The 24556-nt window shown below is 51.7% G+C and overlaps 1 protein-coding gene across 3 annotated transcripts in view; it reads left to right on the forward strand.

The window, feature by feature from the left end:
• LOC148140676 (butyrophilin subfamily 1 member A1-like) overlaps nt 1-22104 on the forward strand; it is a 39663-nt gene extending 17559 nt beyond the window's left edge. For 2 of the 3 annotated variants that reach the window (XM_087979523.1, XM_087979524.1), the window contains 5 exons: nt 3761-4099; nt 9591-9875; nt 11277-11315; nt 11434-11460; nt 19596-22104. In XM_087979523.1, the coding sequence (XP_087835649.1) occupies nt 3761-4099; nt 9591-9875; nt 11277-11315; nt 11434-11460; nt 19596-20188 (1283 nt within the window). In that variant the 3' untranslated portion in view covers nt 20189-22104. The remainder of the gene's footprint in view (nt 1-3760; nt 4100-9590; nt 9876-11276; nt 11316-11433; nt 11461-19595) is intronic. The other variant, XM_087979525.1, reaches the window with a different exon arrangement.
• The last annotated feature ends 2452 nt before the right edge of the window (nt 22105-24556 follow it).

Below are 24556 nucleotides of genomic sequence, written 5' to 3' on the forward strand. Positions count from 1 at the left end.
ATTTTGGGGCAGACAGATGGGGAACCAATCAAGTGGGGGGGGGGCTGCTTTGTCCCGGATGGTGTCGGGCTTCTTGAGGGTTGTTGGGGCTGTACCCACCCAGGCAACTGGGGAGTATTCCACCACCCTCCTGACTGGTGCCTTGGAGGGTGAGATGATGAGCTGCAAATTGCCAACTCACAGCCTTTCACCTGCTTATCATTCCCATTCTGTACGTGGTGAGTCCAGCTGGGGTTCTAGTCTTTGGTAGCCCCCCAGGATGTTGACAATGGGGGATTCGGTGATGGTAACACCATTGAATGTCAAGGTTGGTGGTTAGATCCTGTCTTGCTGGAGACGGTCATTACCTGATACCCGTCTGATGGAAATGTTACTTGTCACGTACCAGCCCCCCCCGCCCCCCGCCCCCCGCCCCCCCCCAGTCCCTGAATGTTGTCCCATTACATGGGCACAGACTGGGTTTTGTGACTGAAGAGTTGTAAATGGCACTCTATATTGGGAGGTCATGTTGTGGCAGTACAGAACACTGCATTCAGTTCTGGTCTCCTTCCTGTCGGAAAGATGTTGTGAAACTTGAAAGGGTTCAGAAAAGATTTGCAAGGATGTTGCCAGGGTTGGAGGGATTGAGCTGTCGGGCAAGGTTGAACAGGCTGGGGCTGTTTTCCCTGGGGTGTCGGAGGCTGAGGGGTGACCTTGTAGAGGTTTATAAAATCATGAGGGACATGGATAGGGTAAATAGACAAAGTCTTTTCCCTGGGGTCGGCGAGTCCAGAACTAGAGGGGCATAGGTTTAGGGTGAGAGGGGAAAGATATAAAAGAGACCGAAGGGGCAACTTTTTCACGCAGAGGATGGTACGTGTACGGAATGAGCTGCCAGAGGATGTGGTGGAGGCTGGTACAATTGCAACATTTAAGAGGCATCTAGATGGGTATATGAACAGGAAGGGTTTGGAGGGAAATGGGCCGGGTGCTGGCAGGTGGGACTAGATTAGACTAGGATACCTGGTCGCGTGGATGAGTTGGACTGAAGGGTCTGTTTCTGTGCTGTACAGCTTTGTGACTCTGCATGACTATAACTTTCTGGACTCAACATTGGGTTACACAACTCTCTGCCTCTGCCTCTGCCTCTGCCTCTGCCTCTGCCTCTGCCTCTGCCTCTGCCTCTGCCTCTGCCTCTGCCTCTGTCTCTGCCTCTGCCCCTGCTTCTGCCTCTGCCTCTGCCTCTCTCTCTGCCTCTGCCTCTGTCTCTGCCTCTGTCTCTGTCTCTGCCTCTGTCTCTGCCTCTGTCTCTGCCTCTGTCTCTGCCTCTGTCTCTGCCTCTCTCTCTGCCTCTCTCTCTGCCTCTCTCTCTGCCTCTCTCTCTGCCTCTGTCTCTGCCTCTGTCTCTGCCTCTGTCTCTGCCTCTCTCTCTGCCTCTCTCTCTGCCTCTCTCTCTGCCTCTCTCTCTGCCTCTCTCTCTGCCTCTCTCTCTGCCTCTCTCTCTGCCTCTCTCTCTGCCTCTCTCTCTGCCTCTGCCTCTGCCTCTCTCTCTGCCTCTCTCTCTGCCTCTCTCTCTGCCTCTCTCTCTGCCTCTCTCTCTGCCTCTCTCTCTGCCTCTGCCTCTGCCTCTGCCTCTGCCTCTCTCTCTCTCTCTCTGCCTCTGCCTCTGCCTCTGCCTCTGCCTCTGCCTCTGCCTCTGCCTCTGCCTCTCTCTCTCTCTCTCTCTGCCTCTGCCTCTGCCTCTCTCTCTGCCTCTCTCTCTGCCTCTCTCTCTGCCTCTCTCTCTGCCTCTCTCTCTGCCTCTCTCTCTGCCTCTCTCTCTGCCTCTCTCTCTGCCTCTCTCTCTGCCTCTGTCTCTGCCTCTGTCTCTGCCTCTGTCTCTGCCTCTGTCTCTGTCTCTGCCTCTGTCTCTGCCTCTGTCTCTGCCTCTGTCTCTCCCTCTGTCTCTGCCTCTCTCTCTGCCTCTGCCTCTCTCTCTGCCTCTGCGTCTGCCTCTGCCTCTCTCTCTGCCTCTCTCTCTGCCTCTCTCTCTGCCTCTGCCTCTGTCTCTGTCTCTGTCTCTGTCTCTGTCTCTGCCTCTGCCTCTGCCTCTGCCTCTGTCTCTGTCTCTGTCTCTGTCTCTGTCTCTGTCTCTGTCTCTGTCTCTGCCTCTGCCTCTGCCTCTGCCTCTGCCTCTGCCTCTGCCTCTCTCTCTGCCTCTCTCTCTGCCTCTCTCTCTGCCTCTCTCTCTGCCTCTCTCTCTGCCTCTGCCTCTGCCTCTGCCTCTGCCCCTGCCCCTGCCCCTGCCTTGTTCTCTGCACCTGCCTGTTCACGTTTTTGCTGTTAGTTTCCTTCTCTCTTCGATCTCACTGCACCACATGGCTGCTTTGGTCACCACTCTTGACTCATTTGGATTTGACTGTTGTTTCCTTATTGTGTCCATTACTGCTCTCCTGAACTGTTGGTTCATTAAACCCTCTCTTGTTTAATTTTCCCTGTCTCCCATCACAAACCCACTAATACCCCTACAGCAGCCCACTTTCAATGGCTTGTTACATCTCTATCTTTTCCCCGTCATTCTCGATCATCAGCGCTCTCTATCTATGGTTACTGCCTAACCTGCTGAGTATCCCCAGCATTTCGCTCGTCTCTTGCCATGCCTTGCTGGGATAATGTGCTGGGAACCAAGTCCCACTATTCCCAGAGTTGTCACAAAATAAAAGTCTCTATGAAAGTAAACAGAATTCCCCAATTGGCCTGTCGTTTAGACGCATGTTGATTGAATGCATGCAGGTTTTTGTCTGTAACAAGAATTACTATTAATTACAAATAAATCATTCCTCTGTTATTGAATACTATTGTGAACTATCAACACATAACCCTTGATAATTAAAACTCTAAACGATATATAAAATTCCCTTCCCTGCATTCCCCAACACACACGACAGACATACAAACACACGTGTACAATCACACACATACACACATCCATGTGTACACATAAAAGTATGCACACACACAAATACATAAACACACATTGAGAATCACATGTACAGACAGAGACAGACACAAACACGCACACATACAAATATATACATACGCACATATCCATACACAGACACATTCTCTCTCTCTCTCTCTCTCTCTCTCTCACACATGCACACACAAATGTACAGATACACACACTCGCACAGACAAACACACAAACACCCACACACAGATGCATGTACACACACGTAGGCACACACACAGACAGACACAGGCACACACACAGACAGACACAGGCACACACACAGACAGACACACACACAGGTACACAGACCAACAGACACAGATTGGTGTTATGGTTGGAAGGAAAGTGGTACAATTACTGACCAGAGTTCCCTGAGAGCATCATTTTGGCCCACCACCACTTGCTGCCCCATTCTCAGTTTGTGGGCGGCACGGTGGCACAGTGGTTAGCACTGCTGCCTCGCAGCGCCAGAGACCCGGGTTCAATTCCCGTCTCAGGCGACTGACTGTGTGGAGTTTGCACGTTCTCCCCGTGTCTGCGTGGGTTTCCTCCGGGTGCTCCGGTTTCCTCCCACAGTCCAAAGATGTGCAGGTCAGGTGAATTGGCCGTGCTAAATTGCCCGTAGTGTTAGGTAAGGGGTAAATGTAGGGGTATGGGTGGGTTACGCTTCGGTGGGTCGGTGTGGACTTGTTGGGCCGAAGGGCCTGTTTCCACACTGTAAGGTAATCTAATCTGTAAGGTAATCTAATCTAATTGTGAACGTGGCCTTTTTCTTTCTTTTCACTCCAGGAGGGTTCACGGTTAAAGGTCCGGATTACCCCACCGTAGCCCACTTGGGGGCAGATGTGGTGCTGAACTGCTCGGTGGTGTTCCACAGGGAGGAGTCCAAGCTGCAGGTTGAATGGAGCAGGCCAGAGTCCGGAGCCCAGGTTCTGGTGTGTGATAACCTCCTGAAAGGGCCATGCCGAGACCTCAGGGGCGGGGCGCAGCACTTTGAGGGCGAGCTAGCATCTGGAAATGTGTCGATCAGGCTGCAGGAGGTGAAGGTTTCCGACGCTGGGAAATACCAGTGCACTGTCACTTCCAGTAGCCATTCTCGCCACACGAGCCTGGAGCTGAGCATTGTGGGTAAGGAGGGGCGGTTTCACTGCGGCTGCTTTGGGCGTTACGGTGGCAGAGTGGTAATGTCATTGGACCTGTCGTCCAGAAGGCTACGCCAACGCTCAGGCGGCCATGGGTTCGGATCCCACCATGGCAGTGGGCGGAGCTTACATTCACTTCGGGAATGAGCACTTGTCTCGCTTATGGTTGCCATGACAACGGTGAAGTATTTTGCAGAAAAACACTTTGGATTCATTAACGTCTGCGAGGGAAGGGGAATCTGCCATCCTTACCTGGTCATGTGACTCCAGACTGGCAGCAATGGGGGTTGACCCTTAACCGCCCTCTGACCGGGCCCAGCGCGCCACTCTGTTCAAGGGCAGTTAGGGACGAGGGCAAATGTTTACTCAGTCAGCACTGCCAGATCTCACGCACGTCAAAAAAACACTCCAAATCCAAGGAATTAAATCAGATGGACCACTTGGTATGGTACTAGGCACTAGAAAAGACAATGGCAGACACAGCCCTGTCTATCCCGCAAAGTCCTCCTCACTAACATCTGGGGGCTGGTGACAAAATTGGGAGGGCTGTCTCACTGACTGGTCAAGCAACAGCCTGACACAGTCACACTCACGGAATCACACCTTACAGACAATGTCCCAGACACCCCCATCACCATCCCTGGATATGTCCTGTCCCATCAGCAGGACAGATCCACAGTGGGATACAGTCGGGAGGGAGTTGCTCTGGGACTCCTCACCCCTGACTCTTGATCATGGGTAAGGAAACCTCCTGCTGATTACCACATACCCGCCCTCCCTCAGCTGAGGAATCAGTACTCCTCCATGTTGGAGGCAGTAGTGAGGGTGGCAAGAGTGCAAGATGTACTCTGGGTGGGGGGATTTCAATGTCCCCCATCAAGAGTGAGTCAGCAGCAGCAGTACGACTGATTGAGCTGGTCGGGTCCTAAAGGACAGAGCTGCTAGACTGGGTCTGCGGCAGGTGGTGAGGGAACCAACAAGAGGGAAAAACAGGCTTGTCCTCATTCTTACTAACCTGTCAGCTGCAGATATATCTGTCCATGACAGTGTCAGTGTGAGCGACTATGCACAGCCCTTGTGGAGACAAAGACCCGTCTTCACATTGAGAATAACTTCCATCGCTGTGTGGCACTATCACTGTGCTCAACGGGACAGACTTCAAACAGATCGAGCAACTCAAGACTAGGCATCCATGAGGCACTGTGGGCCAACAACAGCAGCAGAATTATACCCCAGTGCAATCTGTAACCTCATGGCCCAGCATATCCCCCACTCAACCATTATCACCAAGCCAGGGGATTAACCCTGGTTCAGTGGAGAGTGCAGGAGGGTAGGCCAGGAGCAGCACCAGGCAGACCTGAAGGTGAGGTGTCAACCTGGTGAAGCCACCAAACAGGGCTACTTGCATCCCAACAGCATAAGCAACAAGTATGAGAGCTAAGCAATCCCACACCCTGCCACACCCTGCCAATCCCAAACTCTGCAGTCCTGCCACATCAGGTCATGAATAGTGATGGCGAACTCACTGGAGGAGAAGGCTCCACAAATATCCCCATCCTCAATGATGGAAGAGCCCAGCTCATCAGTGTGAAAGATAGGGCTGCAGCTTTCCCGGCAATCTTCAGCCAGAATTGCCGAGTGGGTGATCCATCTAGGCTGCCCCAGTGGTCTTCAGCATCACATTTCCCAGTCTCCAGCTAATTCGATTCACTCCATGTGATATCAAGAAACGGTTGGAGACACTGAATACTGCAAAGGCTATGGGCCCTGACAACACTCCGGCAATAGTCCTGAAGACTTGTGCTCCAGAATCTGCCGCTCCCCTAGTCATGCTGTTCCAGTACAGTTCCAACACTGGCACCTACCTGACAATGTGGAAACGTGCCCAGGTATGTCCTGTACTTAAAAAGCAGGGCAAATCTAACCTGGCTAATTACCGTCCCATCGGTCTACTCTTCGATCATCAGTAAAGTGATGAAAATGTTGTTAACAGTGCTGATAAATCACTTTCTCAACAATCACCGATACACAGTTTCTGTGAGGCACATTCAGCTCTATTGCCTTGGCCCACACACGGACCATGAGCTAAACCTAAGAGGAGGAATGAGGGTGACTGTGCTGGGCATCAAGGCTGTATTTGATGGACTGTGGCATCAAGGAGCTGACATAAAACCCCAGTCAGTGGGAATCCAGTCATACCTGGCACATAGGAAGATGGTTATGGTTGTTGGAGGTCTGTCATCTCAGCTGCAGGACATCTCTGCAGGAGTCCCTCAGGGTAGCGTCCCAAAACCACCTTCAGCTGCTTCATCAATGCCCTTCCCTCCATTATAAGGTTCCTACCTCTGGGCCATGTGCTGCAGGTTGGAGGGCCATCTCAGCATTGTCTGGCCTTTAATGGTGCAGTATACTGCAGTGGCACCATAGAAAATGGCAGCAGGAGTAGGCCATTCAGCCCTTCGAGCCTGCTCCTCCATTCACTGTGATGTTGGCTGATTGTCCAACTCTGTACATTATTCCTGCCATCTCCCCATCCTCTTTGATCCCTTCAGCCCTAAGAACTATATCTAACTCTTTCTTGAAAACGTTGTGTTTTGTCCTCAGTCGCTTTCTGAGACCACAGACTTATTACTCTGTGAGTGAAGACATTTCTCCTCATCTCATTCCCAAATGGCCTACTGTATATCTTGAGGCCCTGACCCCCCCCCCCCCCCCCCTTTTGTTCTGAACTCCCTGGCCATTGGGAACACCCCATCTCGTCCTGTCTGAAGTTTACAGGTTTCTATGATCCCTCCTTTAATTTATCTAGACAGAAATGAATAAAGTCTTAACCCAATCCAGTCCCTCTTCATACCTCAGTTCTCCCTGGCCAGGAATCAGGCTACTGAACGCTTTTTTTGCATTTCCTGCATCTCCGGAACCTCTTCCTCCAGATCAGGAGATCAAAATTGCACAAAATGATCGATTATCGATGCGTGCCAATCTGTTTCAATGTGCTACTTTCCCAACCAGCCAACAACCTCCCAATGCAGGTCTAGCCACAAGCAAGTGGTACCATTGTCCTGAGGGAGTTCGCTTGACGTTGTCATGGACCGGAAAGCAATTTGTGATCACCTGGAATTGCCAAACGTTCCGTGGGAATGCCAGGCGAGAGACCCTGTGACAGGCTAGAGCATAGAGCAGAGTCAAAACGCTGTGGATGCCGGGAATCTGAAGTGGAGGTCACGGAATGCTGCAAACACTCAGCGAGAGAGAGAGAGAGAGAGATATAACGTTTTCAGGGCTTTGACGTTTCATCAGAACTGGGAAGTGTTGGGAAGGGAACAGGTTTTTAAGGAGCTGAAGGGGAGAAGGGTAAGAGGGACAGTCTGAGACTATAGTGGATTGTACGAAAAGTGAAGTGGTGAGGGGGGAGGGGGGTAAAGGTGGTTCAGGCACAAAGGGAGTGGGAGGAGTAAGGAAGCCAAAGGCCAAAGGAGATGTGAAGGGCAGAGCGGTGAACACGTGGGAGAGTAAGGAGAAGAAAATGGAAACATTGGAAGAGATGGTAGCGAATGTGATGTTACGGAACTCGGTATGGGTCCAAAATGGCCATAAAGTTGAGAAATGGGTTTATTGTCTGCAGCAACTGCAGGGTAGACAGGTCAGTGTGAGGAACGGGGCAAAGGCTGAAAACAGGAAGCAGCGATAGATCGGGGTCACTCCTGCGGACCAAGCAGAGGTATCTGTGTTTGACTGTCACAACTGTCACACTGTTAACAGCACAGTGTCTTTAGGAGGGATTTGTTCTGTGCTGTTTCTCTCGAGGTGTTGCCGTGGTAATGCCGGAATGTCTGCCTCACAAGCGCTGGGTAAAGTAACCAGCTCTGAGTGTTTCTTGTTTAAACATTAGACCAAAGAAGCATGAGTGGGTGCTCACACAGCCCCAGGGTTTCGGTTTTTGCCCTCAGCTGAAGTTGGGGGTTTGAAGCTGCCAGATACAGCTCTCTCTCTCTCAGCTGCAGCAAGAAGTTCTAGTGCTGCTAGATTGTTTCTCGCTCTGTCCCTGTCTCCTGGATCGGAAGGGACAGAGTACCTGAGGGAGCTCTGTTTTGCTGAACTTGCCAAGGGTGTGTTTATGAGCTGCTGCTACACAGGAACAGTTGAGGATTAGTACAGTCTGTTCCTCTATAACACAGTCTTGTCCGACGCTGTGTTATAGGAAATCGCACAGTAGAAATAACGGGGCCTATGGGAAAAGCAGGGTTAGGGGGTGAACCACCAAAAATATCATGTAAAAATCAAAACCAAAATTCATAGTTAGCCTAACAGAAATGTTATCACAGTCTACGTAAATGTTAAAATCATACATTTTAATGAAATGATACAATAACTAACACTTTAAGGGGTTGCTGAATAACAGTGTAGGTCTGCTTCTTTGGTTAAACAATCGTTTGAGTAACAGTCTGTAGAGAACAACAGAACCCATGAAACCCCACCTGCACAGCTCAGGGTTAATGATAAGGGTTTCACGCTCGCCACTTGGAAACCAATTGGCATCTCTCAAAACTGCCCGGTAGAAATAATGAGAAAAATATTCCAAACGAAGGTGAGCCCTGGACAGTCGTGGGGATCGGGAGGTCAGCCGAGGCATGGAGAGTGCTTTCTACCAGAGCAGCACCCAGGTCAGTGTCAGGCACACAGACAGCATGGGCAGATAGAGTCACCATCTGAACTCCCATCTCCCAGCCTGGAACTCTGAAGCTGTGCTCACCCAAGTCTAGTAAAGATCTCCTGACTCAGCTTGACGGTACCACGGCCTTGTGCATTGACAGCTGCCAACTATTTTGCTGTTAAATCCCATGGTCTGATCAGAAAAACAAATCCATGATTCAAATGGTAGCATTCGTCAGCTTCCATTCAATGTCAGGAAGAGGCTTCGGTAAGCTGGAGAAGAGGGGGTGGGAGGGAAGTGTAACAAGTCGGGAGGGGAGGTGGTTACGGAGAGAGAGAGAGAGAGGGAGCGCAATGGTCTGATCTGGAGCAGTTTGTGGGAATGTGGAGGTGATTTCCCAATGAGGGAGTGTACAGAGCCACAGGAGCTTACAGAAGTAAACACCTTGAGTGGGCTGAAGGTAACCGGGGATGGAACTGCAGAAAAACCAACAGGAGGTTGCATTTTTTTAAAAAACAAACAATTCACCAATCACATTACAGCCAAATCGCGTTGACTGAACACGTGTTATAGGAGAATGTGTCATTAAATAATATGTTAGCTGGTATTGAAATATACATAAAAGTTATGCCAGTCCTTTTTGTCTATCTTTGAACTGCATTGGAAGAAGAAAGTATGTTTTGTTTAAAGCCTAATAGTGGACCAATCGAATCACATCTGCAACGCAGCTTCTGAATAAAATGGAGAGGTGAGGGTCTACTCGATCTCCTTGAGATATTTTGAGGAGGTTTGGACTGAGTCAACTGTGTTCTTCTTTTATCAGCTGTTGGGACCAAACCGAGTTTATCGATAAGGCAGCTTAGCACCAACAGCTTCGAGTACACCTGCCAGTCCGAGGGCTGGTTCCCCGAGCCTGACGTCATCTGGAAGGACAGCGATGGGAGGAACCTGCTACCTCAGTCAACAGTGGCCAGGGGCAGAGGCAAGCAGCAGCTGTACGATGTGAAGGTCCAGTATCAGGCAACTGGAGACATTCCATCAGCTGTGACCTGCATCATCCACAACTCTCTCAACAATGTCAAAGAGGTGGCGACTGGGCGTGTGAATGGTCAGTTAGTGCGGGGCTTCTCTAACAGAGTTCCTGTCTGCAAATTGGTCGCTCATTCGGTGAGGGGGTGTTGGTGCAGCATATGGAATATTTTCCCATTTCAGACACCCAGGGTTAGCATGGAGCACATACAGGACGTGTACACACAGAGTAAAGCTCCATATAATCTTTTACACTGACAGTACACTGTCCTGTCCCCTGTCCCCATCTAACATGCCTAAGACAGGTAGAGTACTGGGGTAGGAATGGAGTAAAGCCAGCTGTACACTTTGAAATGTCCCTCTACCAAACACACCCAGGACAAGGACAGCACAGGGATAGATACAGAGTAAAGCTCCCTCTACACTGACCCCATCAAACACTCCCAGGACAGGGACAGAATGGGGTTCAATACAGAGTAAAGCTCCCTCTACACTGTCCCCCATCAAACACTCCCAGGACAGGGACAGCACAGGGTTTGATACAGAGTAAAGCTCCCTCTACACTGTCCCCCATCAAACACTCCCAGGACAGGGACAGCACGGGGTTAGATACAGAGTAAAGCTCACTCTACACTGTTCCCGATCAAACACTCCCAGGACAGGGACAGCATGAGGTTAGATAGAGGGTAAAGCTCCTCTACACTGTCCCCATCAAACACTCCCAGGACAGGGACAGCACGGGGTTAGATACAGAGTAAAGCTCCCTCTACACTGTCCCCGATCAAACACTCCCAGGACAGGGACAGCATGAGGTTAGATAGAGGGTAAAGCTCCTCTACACTGTCCCCATCAAACACTCCCAGGACAGGGACAGCATGGGGTTAGATGGAGAGTAAAGCTCTCTCTACACTGTCCTGACAAACAGCTGAGAGCCACCAGTGACAGTATTTGCTGTTCACTGTCCTTTTAGCTGTCACAGACTTTGAAAGGGCTTCAGTGCAGGCGGTGACTGTTTGGAGGGAGTTTTGACAGCAAGCAGTGATAGCTTGTGAAATACAAGCAACAGCCAGACAGGGAAATCACCAGTGAGGTACATACAGGAGCTCAATCTGATGGGAGCTGAAATATGTAATTCAATACCTAATTATGTACAGAACACAAAATAAATGGAAAGAGTAACATTAAGAGAGATGAGTAAGAGAATGAAATTTTAAAAATGAGAAAAAGATTTCAATGTTGGTTCAGATTTTTGAACAATCACTGACATTTGAAGGAATGAGACTCCAAATTTGTAAATCTATTTTCTCAGAACGAAGGAGCAGCTTGTGATTTTAAATAAACCTGTTGGGCTGCAAGCTGGTGTGACCTCTGACCTTGTCCGGCTGGTCTGAAACATGCCGCCTGAAGTTGGTATCTGGCTGACTGCTCATCACAACAGAGCTCATTAACACTTTCTTTTTCTCTTTGTCAATGTTTGCAGACTTTCTTCCTCGGGCTCAGTTCCGTGTTAGTGAGGCAGGTAAGATTTGTTCACGTTTCTGATAAATCCACCTTGTTGCGCAGCTGGCTTTAGAACGGCTGTAAGTGACCCAGGGTGATGTTGATTTTATTTAATTGTTTTAAATTCTGTCTTGCAGAATGGAGTAGGATTCAGAGTTATGCAGGTGAGTGGTGGAATCTGTTCGAACTGAGTGAGTGAGGCACAGGGAGTGGGGGAGATATCTGCTCTGGGTTCATGCGTATTGCTTTGCTGTGATGTTAGGGAGGGGGAGAGCTGGTCACCTCGCAAAGGAGAGACTCTGGTCTGTACCCTTCTCACCTCAGGGAACACACCTAGCATGGTGGCTGTGTGACTGACCTGGAAATTTCCAAGTCCCGGGCCACCTTTCTGCAAGCAGGTGTTCTAATCCCACCACAACGACTGGAGGACATTTCAATTCGATTAATGACAAGATTCTTTTTTTTAAAAACAGAAAATCCCAGTAAAGAATCACGAAATCCCCCTGTTTTGGGAAAGGAAATCTGCCATCTAGGTTCTGTCCTCGATGTGTCTGCAGACCCACAGCAACCCGTGGCTGCGTGGGTTTCCTCCGGGTGCTCCGGTTTCCTCCCACAGTCCAAAGATGTGCAGCTTAGGGTGGATTGGCCGTGCTAAATTGCCTCTAGTGTACAGGGATGTGGAGGTTAGGGGTAAGTGTAGAGAATTAGGGCGGGGGAGTGGGTCTGGGCGGAAGGGCCCTTTTCCACAATGCAGGGAATTCTTTGGTCACGTGGTTGGTGTTTAAAGCCCACTGGGACATGACCAAGTGGGATGTCCAACCCATTTGAGAAGGTGTCTCAGAGCCACCTTATGGTCATCCAGGTCTGCAGCGCTGGCCCTTTGGCCCATCTGTGCCAGTCAGGAGCAAGCACCTCACAATCCTAATCCCACCTCCCAGCCCTTGGCCCATACCTTGGAATCCCCAAGGTGCATGTCTAACTCCTCCTTCATTGTTCCAACCATTGTCTGGGTGAAAAACATTTTCCTCGTGTGGTCTAAACCTTTTACCCCATAAATCTGCCTTCCTCGGTCATTAATCCCTCCATCAAGGCGGAGGGAGGAGGGGCAGGCTTGTTCCTCTCTACCCTGTCTCTACTCCCATAATTGTGTTCATCTCCATCATGGCCCCTCTCGGTCTCCTCTGCTCCTGTTAGATGCTGGCTTCTGACCACCTCAGATGGGCCGAACAGCCTGTGCTGCAGTCCAGTCTGTCCAATCTCCCTTCATGACTGAGACTCTCCAGGCCTGGTCAATCCCCCTCTGCACCCCCTCCAGTGCTAACACATCCCTCCTTCCCAAGGTCTGTGAGGGACGGGCAGCGATGTCAGCCCTCGCTGGCGATGCCCACATCCTGAGAACAAATCGAAAAGAAATTCAACCATGATGTGCAGTGCCCAGGGGGGGACCGAGTGCAGGACAACAGGGGTTAGAATAGATGGGCCAGTGCAGAGACACAATGGGCCGAAGGAGCTCCTGGGTGCTGTAACAAAACGTTTGAGGACAGATCCAGGGCAGCACGGCCGCTTGGTGGTTAGCACTGCTGCCTCATCACACCAGGGACCAGGGAGGTTGCTGTCCATTAGAGATGTGTGTGTGTGTGTGTGTGTGTGTGTGACACTGATTCCTGGGATGGCAGCGTTGACGTGTGGAGAGAGACTGAAATCATTTGGGACTATTTTCAGTGGAGGTACAAACAAGGACTGCAGATGCTGGAAACCAGATTCTAGATCAGAGTGGTGCTGGAAAAGCACAGCAGGTCAGGCAGCATCCGAGGAGCAGGAAAATCGATGCTTCGGGCAAAAGCCCTTCATCAGGAATAGAGGCAGAGAGCCTGAAGGGTGGAGAGATAAATGAGAGGAGGGTGGGGGTGGGGAGAAAGCAGCATAGAGTACAATTAGTGAATGGGGCTGGGGATGGAGGTGATAGGTCAGAGAGGAGGGTGGAGTGGATAGGTGGGAAGGGAGATAGGCAGGTAGGACAGGTCATGGGGACGGTGCTGAGCTGGAAGGTTGGAACTGGGGTGAGGTGGGGGAAGGGGAAATGAGGAAACTGGTGAAGTCCACATTGATGCCCTGGGGTTAGATCCACATTGACGCCCTGGGGTTAGATCCACATTGACGCCCTGGGGTTAGATCCACATTGATGCCCTGGGGTTAGATCCACATTGATGCCCTGGGGTTAGATCCACATTGACGCCCTGGGGTTAGATCCACATTGACGCCCTGGGGTTAGATCCACATTGACGCCCTGGGGTTAGATCCACATTGATGCCCTGGGGTTAGATCCACATTGATGCCCTGGGATTGGCTCCACATTGATGCCCTGGGGTTGGATCCACATTGATGCCCTGGGGTTGGCTCCACATTGATGCCCTGGGGTTGGCTCCACATTGACGCCCTGGGGTTAGATCCACATTGATGCCCTGGGATTGGCTCCACATTGACGCCCTGGGGTTGGATCCACATTGATGCCCTGGGGTTAGATCCACATTGACGCCCTGGGGTTAGATCCACATTGACGCCCTGGGTTTGGCTCCACATTGATGCCCTGGGGTTGGATCCTCATTGATGCCCTGGGGTTGGCTCCACATTGATGCCCTGGGGTTGGCTCCACATTGATGCCCTGGGGTTGGCTCCACATTGATGCCCTGGGGTTGGCTCCACATTGATGCCCTGGGGTTGGATCCACATTGATGCCCTGGGGTTAGATCCACATTGATGCCCTGGGGTTGGCTCCACATTGACGCCCTGGGGTTAGATCCACATTGATGCCCTGGGATTGGCTCCACATTGATGCCCTGGGGTTGGATCCACATTGATGCCCTGGGGTTAGATCCACATTGATGCCCTGGGGTTGGCTCCACTTTGACGCCCTGGGGTTAGATCCACATTGATGCCCTGGGATTGGCTCCACATTGATGCCCTGGGGTTGGATCCACATTGATGCCCTGGGGTTAGATCCACATTGATGCCCTGGGGTTAGATCCACATTGATGCCCTGGGATTGGCTCCACATTGATGCCCTGGGGTTAGATCCACATTGATGCCCTGGGGTTGGCTCCACATTGATGCCCTGGGGTTAGATCCACATTGATGCCCTGGGGTTGGCTCCACATTGATGCCCTGGGGTTGGCTCCACATTGATGCCCTGGGGTTGGCTCCACATTGATGCCCTGGGGTTGGCTCCACATTGATGCCCTGGGGTTGGCTCCACATTGATGCCCTGGGGTTGGCTCCACATTGATGCCCTGGGGTTGGCTCCACATTGATGCCCTGGGGTTAGATCCACATTGATGCCCTGGGGTTGGATCCACATTGATGCCCTGGGGTTAGATCCACATTGATGCCCTGGGGTTAGATCCACATTGATGCCCTGGGATTGGATCCACATTGACGCCCTGGGGTTGGCTCCACATTGATGCCCTGGGGTTAGATCCACATTGATGCCCTGGGGTTGGCTCCACATTGATGCCCTGGGGTTGGAACCACATTGATGCCCTGGGGTTGGATCCACATTGATGCCCTGGGGTTGAATCCACATTGACGCCCTGGGGTTGGATCCACATTGATGCCCTGGGGTTGAATCCACATTGATGCCCTGGGGTTAGATCCACATTGATGCCCTGGGGTTGGCTCCACATTGATGCCCTGGGGTTAGATCCACATTGATGCCCTGGGGTTGGCTCCACATTGATGCCCTGGGATTGGATCCACATTGATGCCCTGGGATTGGATCCACATTGATGCCCTGGGGTTAGATCCACATTGATGCCCTGGGGTTAGATCGACATTGATGCCCTGGGGTTAGATCCACATTGATGCCCTGGGGTTAGATCGACATTGATGCCCTGGGGTTGGAACCACATTGATGCCCTGGGGTTAGATCCACATTGATGCCCTGGGGTTAGATCCACATTGATGCCCTGGGGTTGAATCCACATTGATGCCCTGGGGTTAGATCCACATTGATGCCCTGGGATTGGCTCCACATTGATGCCCTGGGGTTGGATCCACATTGATGCCCTGGGGTTAGATCCACATTGATGCCCTGGGGTTAGATCCACATTGATGCCCTGGGATTGGATCCACATTGATGCCCTGGGATTGGCTCCACATTGATGCCCTGGGGTTGGATCCACATTGAAGCCCTGGGATTGGCTCCACATTGATGCCCTGGGGTTAGATCCACATTGATGCCCTGGGGTTGGATCCACATTGATGCCCTGGGGTTGGATCCACATTGAAGCCCTGGGATTGGCTCCACATTGATGCCCTGGGGTTAGATCCACATTGATGCCCTGGGATTGGCTCCACATTGAAGCCCTGGGATTGGCTCCACATTGATGCCCTGGGGTTAGATCCACATTGATGCCCTGGGGTTAGATCCACATTGATGCCCTGGGGTTAGATCCACATTGATGCCCTGGGATTGGATCCACATTGATGCCCTGGGGTTGGAACCACATTGATGCCCTGGGGTTAGATCCACATTGATGCCCTGGGGTTGGCTCCACATTGATGCCCTGGGGTTAGATCCACATTGTCGCCCTGGGGTTGGCTCCACATTGATGCCCTGGGGTTAGATCCACATTGATGCCCTGGGGTTGGAGCCACATTGATGCCCTGGGGTTAGATCCACATTGATGCCCTGGGGTTGGCTCCACATTGACGCCCTGGTGTTAGATCCACATTGACGCCCTGGGGTTGGGTCCACATTGACGCCCTGGGGTTGGATCCACATTGACGCCCTGGGGTTAGATCCACATTGATGCCCTGGGGTTGGCTCCACATTGACGCCCTGGGGTTGGCTCCACATTGATGCCCTGGTGTTGGCTCCACATTGATGCCCTGGGGTTGGCTCCACATTGATGCCCTGGGGTTGGCTCCACATTGACGCCCTGGGGTTAGATCCACATTGACGCCCTGGGGTTGGATCCACATTGATGCCCTGGGGTTAGATCCACATTGACGCCCTGGGGTTAGATCCACATTGACGCCCTGGGTTTGGCTCCACATTGATGCCCTGGGGTTGGATCCTCATTGATGCCCTGGGGTTGGCTCCACATTGATGCCCTGGGGTTGGCTCCACATTGATGCCCTGGGGTTGGCTCCACATTGATGCCCTGGGGTTGGATCCACATTGATGCCCTGGGGTTGGATCCACATTGATGCCCTGGGATTGGCTCCACATTGATGCCCTGGGGTTGGATCCACATTGATGCCCTGGGGTTAGATCCACATTGATGCCCTGGGGTTGGATCCACATTGATGCCCTGGGGTTGGATCCACATTGATGCCCTGGGATTGGCTCCACATTGATGCCCTGGGGTTGGCTCCACATTGATGCCCTGGGATTGGCTCCACATTGATGCCCTGGGGTTGGAACCACATTGATGCCCTGGGTATTGGTTCCACATTGATGCCCTGGGGTTGGAACCACATTGATGCCCTGGGGTTAGATCCACATTGATGCCCTGGGGTTAGATCCACATTGATGCCCTGGGGTTGGATCCACATTGATGCCCTGGGGTTGGATCCACATTGATGCCCTGGGATTGGCTCCACATTGATGCCCTGGGGTTGGCTCCACATTGATGCCCTGGGGTTGGAACCACATTGATGCCCTGGGTATTGGCTCCACATTGACGCCCTGGGGTTAGATCCACGTTGACGCCCTGGGATTGGCTCCACATTGATGCCCTGGGGTTGGATCCACATTGATGCCCTGGGGTTAGATCCACATTGATGCCCTGGGGTTGGCTCCACTTTGACGCCCTGGGGTTAGATCCACATTGATGCCCTGGGATTGGCTCCACATTGATGCCCTGGGGTTGGATCCACATTGATGCCCTGGGGTTGGAACCACATTGATGCCCTGGGTATTGGCTCCACATTGATGCCCTGGGGTTGGCTCCACATTGATGCCCTGGGGTTAGATCCACATTGATGCCCTGGGGTTGGATCCACATTGATGCCCTGGGGTTGGATCCACATTGATGCCCTGGGGTTAGATCCACATTGATGCCCTGGGGTTGGATCCACATTGATGCCCTGGGGTTGGATCCACATTGATGCCCTGGGGTTGGAACCACATTGATGCCCTGGGGTTAGATCCACATTGATGCCCTGGGGTTGGCTCCACTTTGACGCCCTGGGGTTAGATCCACATTGATGCCCTGGGATTGGCTCCACATTGATGCCCTGTGGTTGTAACCACATTGATGCCCTGGGGTTGGAACCACATTGATGCCCTGGGTATTGGCTCCACATTGATGCCCTGGGGTTGGATCCACATTGATGCCCTGGGGTTGGCTCCACATTGATGCCCTGGGGTTAGAACCACATTGATGCCCTGGGGTTGGATCCACATTGATGCCCTGGGGTTAGAACCACATTGATGCCCTGGGGTTGGATCCACATTGATGCGCTGGGATTGGCTCCACATTGATGCCCTGGGGTTGGATCCACATTGATGCCCTGGGGTTGGCTCCACATTGATGCCCTGGGGTTGGCTCCACATTGATGCCCTGGGGTTGGCTCCACATTGATGCGCTGGGATTGGATCCATATTGATGCCCTGGGGTTGGATCCACATTGATGCCCTGGGGTTGAAGTCTAGAAAAGTTGAAGGGGGTTCCCATAGAAACCAACAAACTTCAACCAGGACTAGACAGGGTGAACCCAGGAAAGGTGTTCCCAATGACCAGAGCAGCCCAGAACCAGGGGAGGGGGGAGGGGAGGGGAGGCGGGGTGGGGGGGGGGGTCCCAGTTTAAGGATAAGGGCCTGGCCGTTCGGGACTGAGATGAGGACAAAAGTCTTCACCCAGAGATTGGGGAAGCTGTGGATAGTGGCAGAGGCCAAAACATTGAGTGTTGTTAAGAAGGAGTTTGGTATAGTTGTTAACGCTGAAGGGATCAGAGGGAATGGGGGTGTAAGCAGAACAGGATACGGTGTCGGATGATCAGCCAGTGATCATCGTGAATGGCAGAACAGGCTTGATGGGACAACTGGCCTACCGCTGTTCCCATTTTCTATGTTTCTGTATGTCCAAGATGCTCATAGAGACATAGAGATGTACAGCATGGAAACAGTCCAACCCGTCCATGCCGACCAGATATCCCAACCCAATCTAGTCCCACCTGCCATCACCCGGCCCATATCCCTCCAAACTCTTCCTATTCAAATACCCATCCAAATGCCTCTTAAATGTTGCAATTGTACCAGCCTCCACCACTTCCTCTGGCAGCTCATTCCATACATGTACCCACCTGCGTGGCAAAGTTGCCCCTTAGATCCCTTTTATATCTTTCCCCTCTCACCCTAAACCTATGCCCTCTAGTTCTGGACTCCCTGACCCCAGGGAAAAGACTTTGCCTATTTACCCTACCCATGCCCCTCATCATTTTGTAAACCTCTATAAGGTCACCCCTCAGCCTCCGACGCTCCAGGGGAAACAGCCCCAGCCTGTTCAGCCTCTCCCTGTAGCTCAGACCCTCCAACCCTGGCAACATCCTTGTCAATCTTTTCCAAACCCTTTCAAGTCTCACAACGCCCTTCCTGTAGCAGGGAGACCAGAATTGCAGGCAATGTTACAAAAGAGCCCTGGAATTCCAGGAGGGTCAATGACCAAAGGGCACCAATTGCAGGCGATCTGCAAAAGAATCAACATGAGGTTCAGAGGTGACAGCATTTTGTTTTTTAAAAGTAGCCGGTCCACAGAATCACACATGGTACGGAGTCAGGCCATTCAGCCCATCGTGCCTGTGTAAGCTGGTCAACAGTGTTGTCAAGATGGGGTCTATTCTGAGGCAGACTGGTAGAAGCAGGCTCTCTAATAACCGTTAAGGCCTGTGCTGTAAATCTCCGGCATGTGGATTGGAGGAAGCAGCGGCCTTTCGAGATTGGGCACCAACAGTGGGATCTTCCTGTTCTCTGTAGCCTCGTTGCCACAGAGGGCTGTGGAAACCAGGCCTTTGAGAGTGTATGTAAAACAGAGATCCGAGAGGTGCCTGTTTGGTGAAGGGGAGCAAGGGTAACTGGGTAGAACGGGATTGAGAAACATATCAGCCATGATCGAATGACGGAGCAGACTCGATGGGCTGAATGGCCTAATTCTGATATTTCATGGTTGCTCTGTCAGTTTTCTGTTTTTATACAAAGAAAAGATGTGCGCCGTGAATTTGTATCTAATATTTTCCTTCATATTCTCTCTCTCTCTCTCTCTCTCTCTCCATCCCCCTCCCCCCCCTTCCACTTCAGTCCCTCTGACACTGGACCCGGACACAGCGAATCCCTGGCTGGTCCTGACGGAGTCAGGGACCAGCGTCCAGGATGGTGAAGCCCGCCAGGCAGGGGTCCTCGATAACCCCGAGAGGTTCCAGGTCAGCCACTGCGTCCTGGCCTCACGGGGCTTCTCCTCCGGCCAGCACTACTGGGAGGTGGAGGTAGGCCGCAAGGAGGCCTGGGACCTGGGCCTAGCCACCCAGTCGGTCAACAGGAAGGCCAAGGTGAGAGGGGTACCCAACGCTGGGCACTGGAGCCTGTCCCGCCTGGGCAGGACAGAGTACCAGGCGGTGGATTGGTCTCCCCCACCCCAGCCAGTGGAGCTGGGCCCGGAACTTACGGTTGTGGGAGTCTACCTGCGGTATGGTCAGGGGCGCCTGTCCTTCTTCGACGCAGAGAGGCGCCTGCACCTCCACACCTTTGTGGCCAACTTTTCAGAGAGGGTGTACCCCTTCTTCTGCCCGGGACCATACGACTGGCAGACGAACGCAGAGCCCCTCCACCTCCCCTACCCAACCCCTCGGGAACGGCCGGGGGAGAGTCTGGACATGCACCTGTTCGGGGAGTAGACTTTGAAGGGGGCATCCCGATGGAGCCGCACGCGTCCTGAACCGCGGCCCGCCATTTCTGGTCAGACGATCGATGGCCGAGGTGGAAACAGTGTAACGGAGAAACTCAGCGTGTGCATCTGGCTCTGCAGAGAGAGACGTTGCGATTCCAGTGACCTGGCTTCTGAAACGCCCACTCGTGACCTGATGCATTTGGCAGCCACTGGAGCCCCTTTTAAATGGTAACCCCGTTGTAATTTGGGAAACTCCAATGGACATTTTGGGCACAGCAAGCTCCCACAAATAGCATCATGATATTTGGAGGTCCAGTACATCTCAGACCCAGGTGTTCACCTGTCTGATTCCTGTACCTGACACCCATTTGGTCCCTGTACGTCAGTCCCAGGCATACACCATTCTGAAGAAACATCACTGGACTTGAAAACTCTGTTCTCTCTACATATGTCTGCCAGACCTGCTGAGTTTCTCCAGCAATCTGTTTCTGATCCCCAGTACTTTGTATCACATTCTTGGTGCAGAGTCGTCAAGGGGCTGATTGCTAGACTTTATCTTTACAACTGAGGTTTTGTAAAATCATTTTTGGCTTGGCGCTGTGAGCTGAAGATAACCTTTGTACTGTGGTCAGCAGCTTGTGAATAGAAAAGGAATGAACAGGCCTGTTGTTTCTTGCAGGTCAATTCTCATTAAGAAGTGCTCTGTAGATGTTTTGATCGTGCAGTGGCAGTGTGCTTAAATAGATAGCAGAGATGGTTGCCCATTGGTGAGACCAGTGCCTAGAAATTGGTCCTCACAAGTCTGGAAGAGACTCAGTTCTCACGTGAATGGTAACTAGGAAACCACAGAGGAATCTTCCAGGGAGGTGCTAGAGTTTTAGACGGTGTTTTCTAACAGTCTGGCTGATATTACACCATGAAGGCTTGGAAGTTCCCTGCCTGACCTTCCATTATCAATTATTGTAAAACCATGGACCAGAAACTCATACATAAAAGCGACTTCCTCAAAGTTTCAAACTATTTCTGTTTGTCTTTCAAATGACTGGAGGTAAACAAAGATTATTGGGTGTAAAATCATGGGCATTTTGCTCTGATAACATTACTATATTGTTAATAAATTGCCAAGTCTTTTGTTTAAGCTGCAAGTGCAGTTTCTAGAACAGATTACACCAAATCTGGGATTGGAACCATTGGGCTGACCTGAAGGATTTAATTTGGCTGTATGAAGAATACAGTGGTAGGCAGGCTGATTTGGTGTGGCTGCCTGTCTCCATGGTGAAACAATGAGAGGGGGCAGGGATCCATCTGACTGTCACTGGACAAGCAGCCAAAAACATGGTTGTTTAAAAGTTACCTGACCAGCCAACTCCATACAGATTAGTGAGGCATAGCCAGCCAATGAGGAGCTTCACTGAGATTCTCAAGATTGGGATGCTGAGGACCACTGAGCTCTCTGGAATGCTAGTGCCTAATGTGATACTTGAACCAGTCCTATTGTGCATTGGTCAAGCAGCCATCTTCGCCTGTCACCTGTTTTAGAAAAGGCGAGACCATGTTGAAGTGTCCCATTGAGAATTTCTTTCCAAGCACTCATGGTCTGATCCATCGCTGGGCAGTGAGACAGGCTGTAATCACTGAACTGGAAGCCAGCGATCTCCTCGCTGTCTCCCTGACCCATAACAACCCACTACACCACCACAGAATGGAGAAACACCAGCCAATCCTACCACAGGAGGCATCACGGTTTACTGCACTTGACTTCACGTTGACCTCTACTCTTCAGTGATGAGGTCACTGAAGCAACAGGCCCCAGTGCAATACTGCAACGACTTTGATTTTGTTTGATAATGTTCTGTTTTGGCCTTATGTAATCTGTCATTTATTAAAATCTTGTCTCCTCATCCCTAGGGAGCCTTCAAGTAATGGACTATGACCATTAGACTATTTGAACAATAACTTGGGCTCTACTACACATTAAAATGGGGCAGGCTACAGAACCTATAATAGGCATGGCCTCCTCTACAGCATTACCCCTTTCCCCCTCAGTATCACCGCACTCCTCCAGTTTAAGAAACCAAAACTTCCATCATTTTATTCACCGTCAATGCCATTTTGTTTACACTGAGGGCGGGATGTTGCAAGAGGGCACGGCAATGGGTCTCATCTCTACGATCACGTTGGAGTTAGCTCACAAATGGCCTCACTCCTGCTCCTGGCTTCCATGGCAGAAATCCAAAGGGGGAAGGAGGAGGAGAGGGAAGTGGGAAGGGGGAAAAGGTCAAACTATCAAAGTTGACCAACAGACAGGAGAGTCTCATACAACCAACACAGCCAGCCCGGTGGCTCAGGGGTTAGCACTGCTGCCTCTCAGCGCCAGGGACCTGGGTTCGATTCCTGCCTCAGGCGACAGTCTGTGTGGAGTTTGCACATTCTCCCCGTGTCTGTGTGGGTTTCCACTGGCTGCTCCAGTTTCCTCCCACAGTCCAAAGATGTGAGAAAATTGTCACTATTGTGGAGAGATGTACAGGCTACATGGGTTAGCCATGGGGAAATGCAGGGTTACAGGGATAAGGTAGGGGAGGGGATGATGTTTAAAGGGGCAGTGCAAACCCAGTGGGCTGAATGGCCTGCTTCCACAGTGTAGGGGATTCTATAACCTATGGTACCCACAATAAAGTTGCCATCACTCTGCGCACATCCAAGCTATGACTCATTTTAATAGAGCAATTACAGAAATCGTCACAATGGTAGGGGTTGGTCAGTGAGTTCAGGCTGGTGTGAAGGGGCAGATACAGTAACATCACAATGGGGGGGTCAGGCTGGTGAAGGGGCAGATATGGTAACATCACAATGGGGGTCAGGCTGGTATGAAGGGGCAGATACAGTAACATCACAATGGGGGGTCAGGCTGGTGTGAAGGGGCAGATACAGTAACACAATGGGGGGTCAGGCTGGTGTGAAGGGGCAGATACAGTAACATCACAATGGGGGGTCAGGCGGGTGTGAAGGGGCAGATACAGTAACATCACAATGGGGGGGTCAGGCTGGTGTGAAGGGGCAGATACAGTAACATCACAATGGGGGGTCAGGCTGGTGTGAAGGGGCAGATACAGTAACATCACAATGGGGGGTCAGGCTGGTGAAGGGGCAGATATGGTAACATCACAATGGGGGTCAGGCTGGTATGAAGGGGCAGATACAGTAACATCACAATGGGGGGGTCAGGCTGGTGTGAAGGGGCAGATACAGTAACATCACAATGGGGGGTCAGGCTGGTGTGAAGGGGCAGATACAGTAACACAATGGGGGGTCAGGCTGGTGTGAAGGGGCAGATACAGTAACATCACAATGGGGGGTCAGGCTGGTGTGAAGGGGCAGATACAGTAACACAATGGGGGGTCAGGCTGGTGTGAAGGGGCAGATACAGTAACATCACAATGGGGGGTGAGGCTGGTATGAAGGGGCAGATACAGTAACATCACAATGGGGGGTCAGGCTGGTGTGAAGGGGCAGATACAGTAACATCACAATGGGGGGGTCAGGCTGGTGTGAAGAGGCAGATACAGTAACATCACAATGGGGGGTCAGGCTGGTGTGAAGGGGCAGATACAGTAACATCACAATGGGGGGTCAGGCTGGTGTGAAGGGGCAGATACAGTAACACAATGGGGGTCAGGCTGGTGTGAAGGGGCAGATACAGTAACATCACAATGGGGGGTCAGGCTGGTGAAGGGGCAGATACAGTAACATCACAATGGGGGGTCAGGCTGGTGTGAAGGGGCAGATACAGTAACACAATGGGGGGTCAGGCTGGTGTGAAGGGGCAGATACAGTAACACAATGGGGGGTCAGGCTGGTGTGAAGGGGCAGATACAGTAACATCACAATGGGGGGTCAGGCGGGTGTGAAGGGGCAGATACAGTAACATCACAATGGGGGGTCAGGCTGGTGAAGGGGCAGATACAGTAACACAATGGGGGTCAGGCTGGTGTGAAGGGGCAGATACAGTAACATCACAATGGGGGGTCAGGCTGGTGTGAAGGGGCAGATACAGTAACATCACAATGGGGGGGTCAGGCTGGTGTGAAGGGGCAGATACAGTAACATCACAATGGGGGGTCAGGCTGGTGTGAAGGGGCAGATACAGTAACATCACAATGGGGGGTCAGGCTGGTGTGAAGGGGCAGATACAGTAACATCACAATGGGGGGGTGAGGCTGGTATGAAGGGGCAGATACAGTAACATCACAATGGGGGGTCAGGCTGGTGTGAAGGGGCAGATACAGTAACATCACAATGGGGGGTCAGGCTGGTGTGAAGGGGCAGATACAGTAACATCACAATGGGGGGGTGAGGCTGGTATGAAGGGGCAGAT

Source organism: Chiloscyllium plagiosum, unplaced genomic scaffold, assembly GCF_037043375.1.
Source record: "Chiloscyllium plagiosum isolate Xiang-an unplaced genomic scaffold, Cpla_swu_hap1 HiC_scaffold_35, whole genome shotgun sequence".
Classification (NCBI taxonomy): Eukaryota; Metazoa; Chordata; class Chondrichthyes; order Orectolobiformes; family Hemiscylliidae; genus Chiloscyllium; species Chiloscyllium plagiosum.